Raw genomic sequence first — 15,468 nt, 5'->3', positions numbered from 1 at the left:
ATGACTACATCATGATATTGACAGTTATGTAAATCTACAAGCTTGCTTTGCATAACAAACTTTATGTTAGCCTTAACTTTTATCCTGGAACACATGAATTTGGATTTGAACTACCTTATTAAACCAGCTGTATAGTCTATACATTTGTAATTTCATTAATGTTTCATAGTGGGAAACACAGAATATTCCTTCCTCAAACCAATGCTCAAGTCACATTTATCAAGCACAGCACTCTTGAAGAAGTGAGGTACTGTCATGTTATAACTTTCTCAACTTACGGCACACTTTCTTTGTTTCCGCATATTCTGAAACTGAAATTGTCTTACCACAGCTGTCACTAGTCACTAAATGATGCTTACATTAAAAAAAAAAATATATATATATATATATATATATATATATATATCAGGACTCTCAGTAATAGCTTAACAGAAAAGTGGGAACTCTTCTGGTATCATTTCACTTCCATGTTTGCAACTTTTTTTCAGGGTGTATAAGAATACTTATAATATATATCAGCAAGCAGCTTTCTTGTGTACTTCTGCTGAAATATTCTACAAACTAAACAGACTTTATGCTGTGAAAAGTGCAAGTCCTGTCATTGTACTCTTTCTCCTTCCTAATATGACTCTATGCAGCTACCTTGATACCTTTTGCTTATGAATAGTTGTTGTGTTATTGTCCCATTGTTTATGAGACAATATATTTAGTAAACAGGAATAAGAGGTACTGTAATATCACCAGATACTTGTAACATACTGTACATTTTTGACCAATATTCTTTGAAAACTTCTCCTTGCCAGATTCAATTGAGCCAGTGGGCTGCATATGTTCGATGATTTCAGATATTTCAAGACAAAGGAAGCCATCATATGGGTCTTCAGTTCAGCAGAGGAAGTCTCAAACCCTACCACACTGGCATTCTCCTCGTGGGGGACTTGTTGTCCCACCACGTCATATTAGAAGCTTAAGTGAAAGCAAGCAGAGCTCAGGGGATTGGTCACTTGAACCAAGTGCAGAAACAGCTCCTGTTCACCGGTAAGATACTGTCAAATTCTGTCCCATAGACTTGTGATTAGAATATTCTGTTCTTTTCTCTCCAGCATCCTCACCAATTCTAACTATTTTAGTCTGTTATTTTCTTGCACTACAGCTTACAATCTACAGTAGCACAGACTGGATGCATGGAGAATACACAATAGGTATGATTTGTGAAATGGATGGACAATATGTTTAGTTTTGTGGTACATAAAGCCTGCAATGATTTTGAGTTAGTTGTTCCAAAAATAATGCAGATTTATCTAATGAGAATCATTTCTGCATAATTATGTAAATTTACTCTCAATGAAAATGCTCAGGAAATGTTACTTCTTCCTCAGAGTATAGTAAACAAGATGCCATAAAACTTGTGCTATTTTTTAAAGAATATAACTCATGAGAAAAAAATTGCCTTTCTGAGGCATGAATGCATTAAACCCTTTAATGAGTAGGATGACACAAAAAAAGTATCACTTTCTGTCTTGACTTGGGTATGTCTAACATAGATGTGCACAGGTCTTGGCAAATGACATCCTCCTGTATTTTCATTGAAACAACGCCATCAGGCACTGTAGATTTTATATGCTAACAGCTGATGTACCCGTGCTTCGCTGCAGGATTCTCAGAAAGAATGACTTTGTGGTTTTCCTAACTGAAGTCAACATAGGTTATTACAAAAACATCAGTAGGAATGTGATACAAATTCTTATAATTTTGTTAATTACCACCTACTCAATACAATAAAAACGTAGTACAAACTTACATATTTATTAAGATGTTGATATGGTACATGTTTCGCTCCTTTTTCGTGAGCATCATCAGCCAATTATTATTTACTTAAGGTTATATAAGATCATGAAACAATTTTTTTGGATTAAGATTATGCCTATATAACTGATTGACAAATCTTATAATATTTTACAAGTCATATAACAATAAAATTATGTCTTTAAGTTAAAACACATTTGTCTAAAATCTATCTAAGTCTAACATTTTATTGACGAAACTCATCTGGTGAACAACCTTTAAAATTATTTTTTAAAATTAAAACTTTTGAGATCTGGCTAATTGTATTGATTCAATGTTGCTTAACTTGTATGATTGTCATTAAAACTTCGTTAACTATATTGACAATTTTCTGCAGTTGATAATTGTCTATGTTATGGACTTTTGACTTGTTCTCGTTGTTGCTGGAGTAACATTTATATAAATGTATTGACATTAATTTTATATTGTCAATAGGAGAATATTGTTCGTGAACAAACTTGTTGATGAAACACTTTCTAATGTGATATAGGATTTAAAATGTTCTTGTATGTTCCAAAATGGCTTGTTGGTATATTTTTCTTTCTGCTGCGTAATTGTTTAGTGTTACTCCTAGCCTCTTGAGAACTACTTGTTGTTCTGTTTGCACCCCTTGTTGTATAAATGTTACTCCAGCAACAACGAGAACAAGTCAAATGTCCATAACATAGACTATTATCAACTGCAGAAAATTGTCAATATAGTTAACGAAGTTTTAACGACAATCATACAAGTTAAGCAACGTTGAATCAATACAATTAGCCAGATCTCAAAAGTTTTTTATTTTTTTAAATAATTTTAAAGGTTGTTCACCAGATGAGTTTCGTCAATAAAATGTTAGACTTAGATAGATTTTAGACAAATATGTTTTAACTTAAAGACATAATTTTATTGTTATATGACTTGTAAAATATTATAAGATTTGTCAATCAGTTTTATAGGCATAATCTTAATCCAAAAAAATTGTTTCATGATCTTATATAACCTTAAGTAAATAATAATTGGCTGATGATGCTCACGAAAAAGGAGCGAAACATGTACCATATCAACATCTTAATAATGCACCGTTCCCGCGTCCAGGTGAGGATACATGAGTTCCAGACTAGCTCTTGATAAACGATTCTATCTGTCTAACATTGCTGGGTTGTGGGTTCCGCTTGAGAAAGTATGCCGATGGCCTATGGTAAATCTCAACCTACGCAGAAGGACGTCTCCAACACGCTATCAGTCGGATACCATACTCGCATGTCGCCGAAATTTATCGCAAAATCCAGGTTATTACGGCATTTCAAGAACTTCGTGCATGTTGCTAGCGAAATCGCAATCAGAAAATGAGTCATTATAGCCTTAAATCTAGCTCTTATTCTAAGTAGGCATTAAAAGAATTTTATAGTTTCACTACTCAGCTTTTATTGGCAATTCAGTCTAAGTATCATTTAAATGTTATGTAAAATATCGTTAGAAATTGCCTCATATAACGTAGACAGTCTCATAATGCTGTCAGCATCTCTATGCGTGGTGATTACATTGCAATAAAGGAAAACAGGTTTTGTAAAACCTTAAACAAGTAATTGAAAACCAGGCCTTAATCATCGACACACTAATTCTGGCCTGTCGAAATACTAGGTTGTAGTTAGGTAATGTTCGTAAAAATCAAATGAAAAAAAGAAAAATTAAAATATATATAATCAAATGAAACATATTAAATATAGTTGAAATAATTAGATGCATCCAATTGGTTAAAATGAAAAGAAAATTATACTCCCTACTATATACAACATTTCAAATTATAGTTCAAATTAGAATGTAAAACGCAGTGAAAATAACCAAATAAATAATTAATTAATTAATTAATTAATTAAGATCTGGAATCTTTTCTTAGTGAGCTGGATTGCTCCTCAAAGTTACCAAAAATTCTATCATTTGATCTTTAATTCACATATGACTAGTGAAATGAGTATCACTTTGCTGTAAACTTAACATCCGTGTCCATACACAGTAGAAAATCGTGTGAGAAATCAATGTTTGTTTCCTTAGGACTTCAATTAATTCATAAGTTTGAAAATTTCCATGTTCGTTTCATATTTCACAATGTCTGATCTCCATATAAGCAAATTCAGGTCCACTCTAAGTCGTAATTAATCTCAAATCAATATTATCATAAGGCTTATATGGCTATTTCACTCAATTATTATCTTAATCCATAGTTGAAATTCAATTTAAGTGCGTATCTGGCTGAATGTAGCATTGCCAAGTATACTTAACTAACTTTCCAACAAATTATACCATAAGTGGAAAAATTGGCATATTAGAAGACTCTACCTTCATCTAAAAATCCATACATGAATGACTAAGTTACCAGTGATGTGTCAAACTGCTCCCATAAAATCATAAATTAGGTTGCCGTATGTGAGAATACTTGAAAATGGTCATAAATAACTCAGTGAAGGCCTAATTATTAACGTTATTAGCCTCTTGGCTCCTCTGATGATCCTACATACTCAAATAACTCTGTATTGATGGCCCTGAGATCGTATCCTAACCTATCTTGTATATCTGGGAATAAAAACAGCAATTGAAAACAGTACGTTTCAATATATACCTTAGCATGCGCAATTTACACATACTATCATCTCTTAGAAGAATACTATGACCAACCTTTCAAATAACAATAACTATCACCATCACAACTTAACATAAACTTTTATTATTACTTCATTCACCATTTATCACTTCAAATATCACGTAGCATTCATATTAGTGCATCTCAAGCACTCATCTCATTTAATATGCTGCATACCGTATTTCACGGCATAATCGTCGCACTTTTTATACAAAAATGTTCGAAAAAATTGTAGGGTGCGACCATTATACGATGAATATTTAATACCAGTATTTGTATTACTCAAAAAATGTATTTATAACTAAATTGTATTTGATACAAATTTAAGATGCACGTAATACTCGTGTTTATACATCAAAATAATTTAGTCTAAAACAAAATACATAATTTTTCGCAACAATTCGGCGAACGTTTTTCCAACCTGAAAATAAAAATTAACGTATTAAGTTAATTGTCATTAATTTGAGTATTAAAGTTAAAATATTACACTTGCAAAAAATTATCGCTTTGTTGTGAAATGCGGACTTACCGGTACGCAATTTATTCCAAATCTTCGGTGTCGCTATCGCAGGTTTCGCTATCTGGTGCGCCGTCCTCACCTCTGTTAATGCCAGTATCAGATTCTTCGTCTCCCTGCCACACTGCGTCATCTTCGGAACCGTCTAGTGCATTCGAAATCCCAGTCCTTTTGAAGCTCTTGGAGACTAGTTCAGGTGGTATAAGATCCCAACTCTTCTTCACCCAAGAGCATAACAAGTCCAAGGGTGGACGCCTGATATTTCCGGCAGGCGTCAATTGCTGATCGCCGCTCATCATCCACTCGTTGTAAAATCGACGTAAGTGGTCTTTAAAGGGTTTAACACATACGTCTAGTGGCTGCAAAGCAGATGTTAGGCCACCAGGAATGACTATCTGTCATGTCTTTATTTGTAGTGAGAATTTGCTTCACTTCGTTCGCGAGGTGACCTCGGAAACTATCTAAAACAAGCAGAGCTGGTTGTTTTAGTAGTGCACCAGGTCTTCTATTCCACACAGTTTTAACCCAGTCCAGCATGAGTTCTACGTCCATCCAACCCTTTGGTTGCACTCGTACATGAATTCCACGGGGAAACTGTATATTCTTAGGCATCGTTTTCCTCTTGAAAATGATGTAAGGCGGCAACTTTCTCCCGTCAGCTGTAATGGCTAGCATTGCCGTGCATCGCAACTTCTCACTACCGCTGGTTTTCATTAATACACTCCGTGATCCTTTTAGCGCAATAGTGCTGTTGCGAGGCATATAAAAAAAGATTGGAGTCTGATCGGCATTACCGATTTGAGAAAGCAAGTACGAAGTTTCCTTGCGCAAACGTATGACAAATCGGTGAAAATTTACAATCTTGTCCGTGTAATCAGCAGGCAACTTTTGGCTTAGTGTTGTTCTCCTTCGCACTGACAGATTGTGTCGTCGCATGAACCCCTTAATCCACCCACGAGTTGCCTTAAACTGAGTTACCGGTATGTTGTGTTTGCGCGCTACCTCCTGTTCCTTAATTTGTAACATTTCATATGATACACTGCAGCCATTGTTACGTATTTCACTGACGTACCTAAACACTTCTTCGTCAATTATAGGAAACTTCCCTGTTTTAGGACCTCTAAACGCGCGTCTAGAAGGGTTTGTGCTTTTTAGCTTGTTTTTTACTTTCCGCCAGTCACGCACCAACTTTTCACTCACAGAAAATTTTCTTTCTCCAGCTCTGTTCCCGTGCTGTTCAGCGAAGGCAATTACGCTTAGCTTGAAGCCCGCAGAATAGTTTCTATATTTACCCATAATCGCTTATAAATGCTTCACACGTTAATGTTTTGCGATATAAATGACTTTCCGTAATTGTTCACTATTAAAACAAATTATTTCTGGAAACACCCCAAACACTAATTAAAAACTTAAATTCTCACGCACACATGTCTACAGTAATCACGTAAATCTGAAACAAATAAATGCATCTGTGATCTGTCCATTCCAGAGCAGCCAATACTGTTAGGCAGCAAGGAAGCATGCAGCAATTTATCAGTTTAGCTCGTTGGTTGCGGCACACTACTGCGCTTGCGCAAAGCTCGCAAACCGGAGCTCTAGCTAGCACGGTGTAGATCTACTGTATAGTTGACTGTATTCCGAGACGTCAGTAACAAACATTCATTTTTTTCAATTTCTTTTAAACATACGGTAATTAGGTTAATATTTCTTCCCAGTTATTGATGATTTTACATTACATTACTGACGAGATTATAAAATAAAACTTTAATAGCATTGGATAATAATTATCTTGACTGCTTGGATAAAAGTTTTCATCCCATGCCCGGGCACTTATGACGTAGTAGTAAGATAAGAGTCTAGCGATGACAACTGAGACATCGTAAATAATTCGGCTGACCGTGAGCTGAATAATTCCGTGGAAATCTGCGTTATCGTCTTGGATTTCACTTCGTGCGCAATAACACAGGAGCCGGCCCCATGGTGTAGGGGTAGCGTGCTTGCCTCTTACACGGAGGCCTCGGGTTCAATTCACGGCTGGGTCAGGGAATTTTACCTGTATCTGAGGGCTGGTTCGAGGTCCTCTCAACCTACGTACCCGGTATTTCCTGGCGACGTTGCCGATAAGCGATAACTTACAGCCTTACGTATTTCAAATGGGAACTCATAATATGTAGGTGGTGAATAAATAGTACACTGTCTCGCGACCACGTTGTCAAACTGCCGATAGCCTACCGGTAAGCCATGCGTCGTACATATACCGGTATTATTTATTTATGCGTTGTGCAACATGTCGCAAACGAGACTGTGTTGCCAAATTGCCCATAAACCATACACGTATTTAAATTGCGCATTCATGTGCAACTTACGTTGCAGTTCCATTTACCTTTTAACCAGATTAGTGAACAAAATTTGGACGTGCGACGATTATGTAATTAAAGGTTTAAAGTCCGATTTTTGTATTGAAAATAAAGGATGCGACGATTACGCGGTAGCGACGATTATGCCGTGAAATACGGTATGTGCCATAACCTACACATAAAAACATTATCCTTACCGTCATAGTATCAAAGAAAAGTGTGTCACAATACTAAGCTGTATTACTATACTTCGTCGTAAACATTCCCTAAATACGATCTCCAAGCTTGTTATTCTGTTAAAGCCATCACACATGTATATTAACCTTCATATAATACTGTAACACTTCACTGACAACGATTTAAAAATATCAATCACTTTCTCTAACACCACATTGATAAATTTGCGAACGGCTTTCACTGGTATTTTACGCCTATATATGGGATTAACGGTAACTTCAGATGAATACCTACTTCCTTGTAACTACACTTGAATATTATCTACGCACGCACAATGTCACAAATCATATCACACATAGCCAAAAAAAATAAAGGTTTCTACTTACAAAAAACGACTCATAGGGGACTTAACTTTGCTTAATGGGTCCTGTCTCCCATCTCCCTGTTGTTCATCGGGAATGGTAGGCCTCGCTCCATGGTTCTGCGTAGGTAATCGGGTCCATCTCGTCCTCTCAGCTGATTACCAACCCTCCTGGGTCATCAATCTCCTGAAGCGCCACCATAGTCGGAGTAGTCTCTGCCTTGGTCTTTTAGAACATCATAGTGGTCTCTAGTACGTCAGGAACAGAATAATACAATGCATTAGTTGATATTGACATGCTGCAATTCGTTTCGTACTGCCAATGATATAGGAATATATGTGCTCTGGGCCGTCTAGTTTAGCTATAACAGCTCTAAATGTGCTATTATTTGTCAATTCTCTTGCTTGTTGGATGAATGTAATTTTTCCGTGCTTTTTAGAATTGCACTTTACAGCCAGTTGAATTCCGCTCTCTACAGTATGCAGTATCGGACAAAATATAATGCTTCCAAGTCCAACCGTGACGTAGTAGCTGAACAAGACTTGACGATTCCTTATCGCTGGTCTTAAATTTCGCGTATATATGTCAGTCTATACAGTTGACGTTGAGCGGGCTGTCGCGGATTTAATTCTCCTCCAATAATTGATTTTAGAATCAGATAACTGGCTTGTTTCTTTACTCGATTCCGTCCTATTTGCTGCAGTGCTGGATTGAGTCTAGTGTTCTAATGGAAGTCTCTTTTTTTTAATAATTAGTTTAAATAATCCGCTTCTGTCATTCTTTTCTCACAGCCTTCTAAGAATGGTTCTTTCGGTGACTACCGGTTGAAAGGATTATCTTTTCGGCTCGTACCGATGTTAATTGCTTTCATATTGATCTTTTAATGGCTGGAACGCCATTTTTGTTCCTAATGCTGTAAATATAGAACGGTGAAATGGCACAAAAAATATGTAAGTTTGTACTACGTTTTTATTGTATTGAATAGGTGGTAATTAACAAAATTATAAGAATTTGTATCATGAGTAGATCTTCAATACGGACAAAGAAAATGAAATTTATAACCTGCAAAGTAGGAATGTAGCGATTAAAAGCTATGTTATCATGTAAAATACTTGAACAAATGCAAAACCGCACATTTTATCACTTTTAACGAACAGTGCTACGGGGCTACCCTAACAGTCCAAAATTCCAGAGCTGGAATGACCAGGCCCAGACAGCCGTGAACACTCCTCTGCCATTACTCCGTCAAATATGCACACTGCTCATTCCGAATCAGTGCGTCAGAGTAGGGATTGAATAGCTCGAATGCTATGATGAACCAGTGCGCTACGTACTAGTAGTATCAGAAAATTTACGAACCAGAGGAATGACATGCTAAAGAAGTAATTTATCTATCTCCCCACCTACTTCCCGTCAATATTCAGGCAGGCTGTTACACACTGTACGACCGGGCGAGTTGGCCATGTGGTTAGGGGCGCACAGCTGTGAGCTTGCATCCGGGAGATAATGGATTCGAACCCCAATGTCGGCAGCGATGAAGATGGTATTCCGTGGTTTCCTGCTTTCACACCAGGCAAATGATGGAACTGTACATTAATTAATTAAAGCCAAGGTCGCTTACTTCACACTCCTAGCTTTTCCTATCTCATCGTCGCCATAAGACCTGTCTCTTCAGTGCGGCTTAAAGCAAATTTTAAAAATACTTGGTACGCAGAAATAATCCTATCTACCGGAGATGAGTGGCAACAGAAGACCCAGAGCACATCACAACAAACAATGGTCAGTGTAATGTTATTGTTGATCAACCTTATGAGCTTTCTATATTGTAGGCCTTCACATTTAGTTTTCACTCTGTGATTTCTAAAATTATTTATAGCATAGACTGTAGTTCCTTATTCTGAGACTTTACATACCGTTTTTCATTAAATTCTGTTTACACATTTTCTCATGACTCTGCGCTGATATGGACTTTGCAACAAAACTCCAAATTCATTAATATCTTTGTGATCATAGCCAGTACGCTAACAATGTATAAGACATAAATGATCGGAAATTTAATACTATATAACTTTAGTTATGTAGTATTTATCGATACGACCTCTTTTTTTTTTTTTTTTTTAATTTTATTTTTTTTTTTGCTAGGGGCTTTACGTCGCACCGACACAGATAGGTCTTATGGCGACGATGGGATAGGAAAGGCCTAGGAGTTGGAAGGAAGCGGCCGTGGCCTTAATTAAGGTACAGCCCCAGCATTTGCCTGGTGTGAAAATGGGAAACCACGGAAAACCATCTTCAGGGCTGCCGATAGTGGGATTCGAACCTACTATCTCCCGAATGCAAGCTCACAGCCGCGCGCCTCTACGCGCACGGCCAACTCGCCCGGTGATACGACCTCTAATAACAGATATTTGAGAATTCAATTTTAGGTCTTCCCCTAAACTACCATTTCATACAGCATGAGTAAAATTATTTATGGCCTAGATTATAGCGACTTATTCCCCGACTTTGCATACCGATTTTCATTAAGATAATACCACTAATAACATAAATATTTGAGAATTAAATTTTAGGCCTTCCCCTAAACTACCATTTCACTCAGGGTGAATACAATTATTCATGGCCTAGATTGTAGTGGCTTATTCTCCGACTTTGCATACCGATTTTCGTTAAATTAACTTCCACCGTTTTCTCGTGATGCGTGTACATGCGTACAGACAGACAGACAGACAGCAGACAGACAGACAGACAGTAATTATGGAAAATTAAAAAAATGCATTTTCTTGTTACTGTGAACATGACAGATACATAAATGCCATCCTTTTTCAATTCTGAGCAATATACAGACAAAACTCTTATTTTATATATATAGATAAAACACAGAGTCTTACAGGAGATATTTGTGGACTTTTTTAATAATGTGGAATTTGTAAAAAAGAAAATTTAATAGAGGCTACATGGTTTGAAAAAGGGGATATGCGAATCATAACAGAAGTAGAATTTTGCTTATTTCAGCTTGGAATTCTTCTTCTGGTATTTATTTACATATTTTTCCTGCTTTTTAAACATTTCATAACTGCAAAACATTGGGAGGAACAATTACATGGATTTAATAGTTGTTATTGTTGTTCGAGTCATCAACCCAGACTGGTTTGATGCAGCCCTCCATGCCACCCTATCCTGTGCTAACTTTTCATTTCTACGTAACTGCTGCATTCTACATCTGCTCTAATCTGCTTGTCATATTCAAACCTTGGTGTACTCCTGCCATTCTTACTGCCTACACTTTCTTCAAAAACCAACTGCACAAGTCCTGAGTGTCTTAAGATGTATCCTATCATTCTTTCTCTTTTTCTCTTCAAATTTAACCAAATCAATCTCCTCTCACTAATTCAAATCAGTATCTCTTCATTTGTGATTCGATCTGTCCATCTCACCCTCAGCATTCTTCTGTAATACTATATTTCAAAAGCTTCTATTCTCTGAGCTAGTTATCGTCCATGTTTCACTTCCACGCTCCAGACGAAAGTCTTTAAAAACGTCTTTCTAATTCCGTTCAAAGTGAGCAAATTTCTTTTCTTAAGAAGACATTCTTTGTGCTGGTCTGCATTTGATGTCCTCCTTACTTCTGATGTTGTTAGTTACTTTACTACCCAGGTAACAGTATTCATCCACTTCCTTTAAGACATTTTCTAATTTAATATTTCCTGCATCACCTGACATCGTTCAACTGCACTCCATTACTTTTGTTTTGGAGTTATTTATTTTCATCTTGTACAGATATTGAAGGACCTTGAAATTAGAGATGTGAACTGGCGTCTCACATATGAGCAGTATCTGTGGATGGGACAAACTGGAGGAGGCTCGTACACAACCGCACGCGGCTTGCTGGAACGAAGAAATTATGATGACTCCTTACCCAAGACTCTGTCCATACTATTCAGTAATTTTTCCAGATCTTGTGCAGTCTCAGATAAAATAACAATATCATCAACAAATCTCAGGGTTTTGATTTCCTCTCCTTGGATTGTGATTCCCTTTCCAAATTCCTCTTTGATTTCCTTTGCTGCCTGTTCTGTATAAACATTGAAAAGAGGGGGGGAAAACTGCAACCTTGCCTCACTCCTTTCTGGATTACTGCTTCTTTTTCAAAGTCCTTGATTCTTATCACTGCAGGCTGATTTTTATACAGATCATAGATAATTCTTCTTTCTCAGAATCTGAATCAATCACCTTCAGAATCTGAAATAACTTGATCCAGTCAACATTATTGAATGCCTTTTCAAGATCTACGAATGCCCTGTATGTGGGCTTGTCCTTCTTAATTCGATTCACTAAGGTCAGACATAAAGTCAGGATTGCTTCATGTGTTCCGACATTTCTTCTGAAGTCAAATTGATTTTCTCCCAACTCAGTTTCATCTTGTCTTTCCATTCTTCTGTAAATAATACGTGTTAACATTTTGCAGGCATAAGATACTAAACTAATGGTGCAGTCGTTTTCACACTTGTAAGCACCGGCTTTCTTGGGAATAGGTATAACAACATTCTGCCAAAAATCGGATGGCACTTCTCCTGTCTCATACATCTTACATACCAAATGGAATAACCCCGCCATGCTGGTTTCTCCTAAGGCAGTCAGTAATTCAGAGGGAATGTCATCAATTCCATGTGCCTTGTTCTTATTTAGTTCTCTCAAAGCTCTGTCAAATTCTGACCTCAAAATTGGGTCCCCCATTCCATCAGCATCAACAGCCTCTTCTTGCTCCAGAACCATATCATCTACGTCTTTACACTGATACAACTGTTGGATATGTTCCTGCCATCCTTCTGCCTTGTCTTCTTTCCCTAGAAGTGGTTTTCCATGTGAGCTCTTAATATTCATACACCTAGCTTTCCTTTCTCCAAAGGTTTCCTTGATTTTCCTGTGTGCATCATCTACCTTTCCTAGGACCATACAACCTTCAACATCCTTGCACTTCTCTTTCAGCCATTCTTCCTTAACTGTCCTGCACTTTCTATCGACTTAATTCTTTAATCGCCTGTATTCCTTTTTGCCCTCTTCATTTTTTACATTCTTGTACTTTCGTCATTCATCAGTCAGGTCTAGTATCTCCTGAGTTATCCATTGATTCTTAATGATCTTTCCTTTCTTCCTATCATTTCTTCAGCAGCCCTAGAGACCTCATTCTTCACAAATGTCCATTCTTCCTATATTGTGTCCCTTTCAGCATTTTCATTTAGTCCCTATGGAACATTTTCCCTGAAACAGTCCTTCACACTCTCTTCTTTCATCTTGTCTAGATCCCTCCTTCTTGCATTCCTTCCTTCCATCAATTTATTCAACTTCAGGTGGCATTTCATGACCAACAAGTTATGGTCAGAATCTACGTCTGCTCTTGGAAATGTTTTGCAATCCAACGCCTGGTTTTGGAATCTTTGCCTAATCAAGTCTGTTTGATACCTTCCAGTGTCTCCATGTCTCGTCCATGTATGCAGCCGTCTTTTGTGGTGTTTGAACGAAGTATTAGCAAGGACTAAATTATGATCGGTGCAGAATTCAACCAGTTGACTCCCTCTTTCATTCCTTTGTCCCAATCCAAATTCACCGACTGTATTACCTTCTCTTCCTGGGCCTACCACTGCATTCCAGTCCCCCATAACAATTAGATTCTTGTCCCCTTTTACATATTGTATTAAATCTTTCATCTCTTCATATATTCTTTCAATCTATTCATCATCTCCTGAACTACTAGCATATAGACTTGCACTATTGTGGTGGGCATTGGTTTGGTTTCTATCTTGACAACAATAATCCTTTCACTGTGCTGGTCGTAGTAGCTTGCCCGCTGCCCTATTTTCTTATTCATTATTAAACCAACTCCTGGATTTCCTGTGTTTTATTTTGTGTTGATAATTCTGTAGTCTCCTGACCAAAAGTCATGCTCCTCCTGCCAACATACTTCACTTATACCAACTACATCTAACTTTAGTCTATCCATTTCCCTTTTCAGATTCTCTAACCTACCCCAACGAGTCAAACTTCTAACATTCCACACTCCGACTCATATAATATCAATATAAATAGTCCGTTATTGGACATTATAAATTTTCCAGCTAGCTCATTCTTGGTTGCCAGCGTTTCGCCCTCGTGTGCTAGGGTGGGCTCATCAGTTGGTACCTAGCACACCTACCAATACGCTGGCTAGTGCATACTGTGGAGGCCACTGCGTAGGCTAACTGGAGCCACCGGCAGTGCCAATGCACTAAGAGACTTTGTCTCATCACTAAAAATTGATGCCTGCTTGGCCATCAGATGATATAGATGTTGATTCCCATAGGGAATCTGAAATATTTGTCCTTAATGAGCAAATTTATAATACCAATAACGGACTATTTATATTGGTATTATAAATTTGCTCATTCAGGACAAATATTTCAGATTCCCTATGGGAATCAACATCTATATCATCATATAATGTCAGTATTCATTTTCCTGATGAATGCCCCCTCTCTACATCATTCATACAGTGTGTGCTGCATGTCCTCGGGAGTTAGTTCTGGCTGTAGTTTTCCTTTGCTTTCAGCTGTATAGCAATATCAAAACGGCTAAGCCATGTTGAGTGTTATTTATCCACATCACTAATAAATTACAAATGTTAGAATATTATACAGTGTAGCAAGTGAAAATGCAATAATAAGTGTTATTTGCATTCTTGAAAACTTTTCAGAAATTTGATCCGATTACACAAGCATCTTCTAATACGCAGGCATTGCACATATTCTAATGTAGTCTGTTCCGATCACAAGTCCATAAAGTAACCTTAGGACCTTCTTCTTCATTGTTGCAAGAATCGCATGTGTAGGTAACTTTTACATGTTTCTTGCAAACAAACTGATTGTAGGAAGTACACTGAATGGTGGTACTAATGTATTTTGCTCAACCACATAAGCAACAGCTTCCACGTTTCTTCACTCGTCCATCACGGTTTACTTTATCTACTGCAGGTCTACAGTATATGTCAAGGGATGCTGTGATATCACACATCAGTGACTGTATAGTTGCTCTTTCTATGAGGTGCGGTTTCATGGTAGATAAGCTTTTCAGGAAATTCCTTCTGGTTACCTTAGAATTTTTGGGATTTGAACAGTAGAGAATTTGAGTGTTTATTCCAGCTATGTTCAACAATGAGTAAAACACTGTCATTGGCCATCATCTTGTGATGCGTGAAATTGCTGATGTGGCTAGCTGTGTCTACACCTCTCATGGTCATATTATAATCCATTACTGTACTATCACAGACTTTTCGGTCACAGCATCAATTTCTGGTGTATCGTGCATTGAAGATACCAGAATTACAGCTAGGTTCTTTTTAGGAATGTAAGATGTGTTACATCTTTGTGGAACCCGATGAGAGATGACTGCACTTCTCGTTTTTATTAGCCTGAAACTTGGTTGGGATTCCTCTCTTGTTTTTTTTCAGCGTACTGATACAAGTAAGATTCTCCACTAAGAGGGACTTGACTGGTGCACCAGTTATCAATAGGAATGTTCCGATGGGTAAATTTAATATCAAGAATCAGTCTATGAACA

The 15,468-nt window shown here is 37.3% G+C and overlaps 1 protein-coding gene across 1 annotated transcript in view; it reads left to right on the top strand.

Annotated features, from left to right (window-relative positions):
* Positions 1-15,468, top strand: part of rictor (rapamycin-insensitive companion of Tor) — a 540,306-nt gene that overhangs the window by 308,677 nt on the left and 216,161 nt on the right. The window contains exon 20 of the mRNA XM_067138126.2: positions 846-1,038. Coding sequence (XP_066994227.2) covers positions 846-1,038 — 193 coding nt within the window. The remainder of the gene's footprint in view (positions 1-845; positions 1,039-15,468) is intronic.

Source organism: Anabrus simplex, chromosome 1, assembly GCF_040414725.1.
Source record: "Anabrus simplex isolate iqAnaSimp1 chromosome 1, ASM4041472v1, whole genome shotgun sequence".
NCBI lineage: Eukaryota > Metazoa > Arthropoda > Insecta > Orthoptera > Tettigoniidae > Anabrus > Anabrus simplex.
Note: the sequence above shows the minus strand (reverse complement) of the source record. Positions and strands in the feature narration are given on the sequence as shown.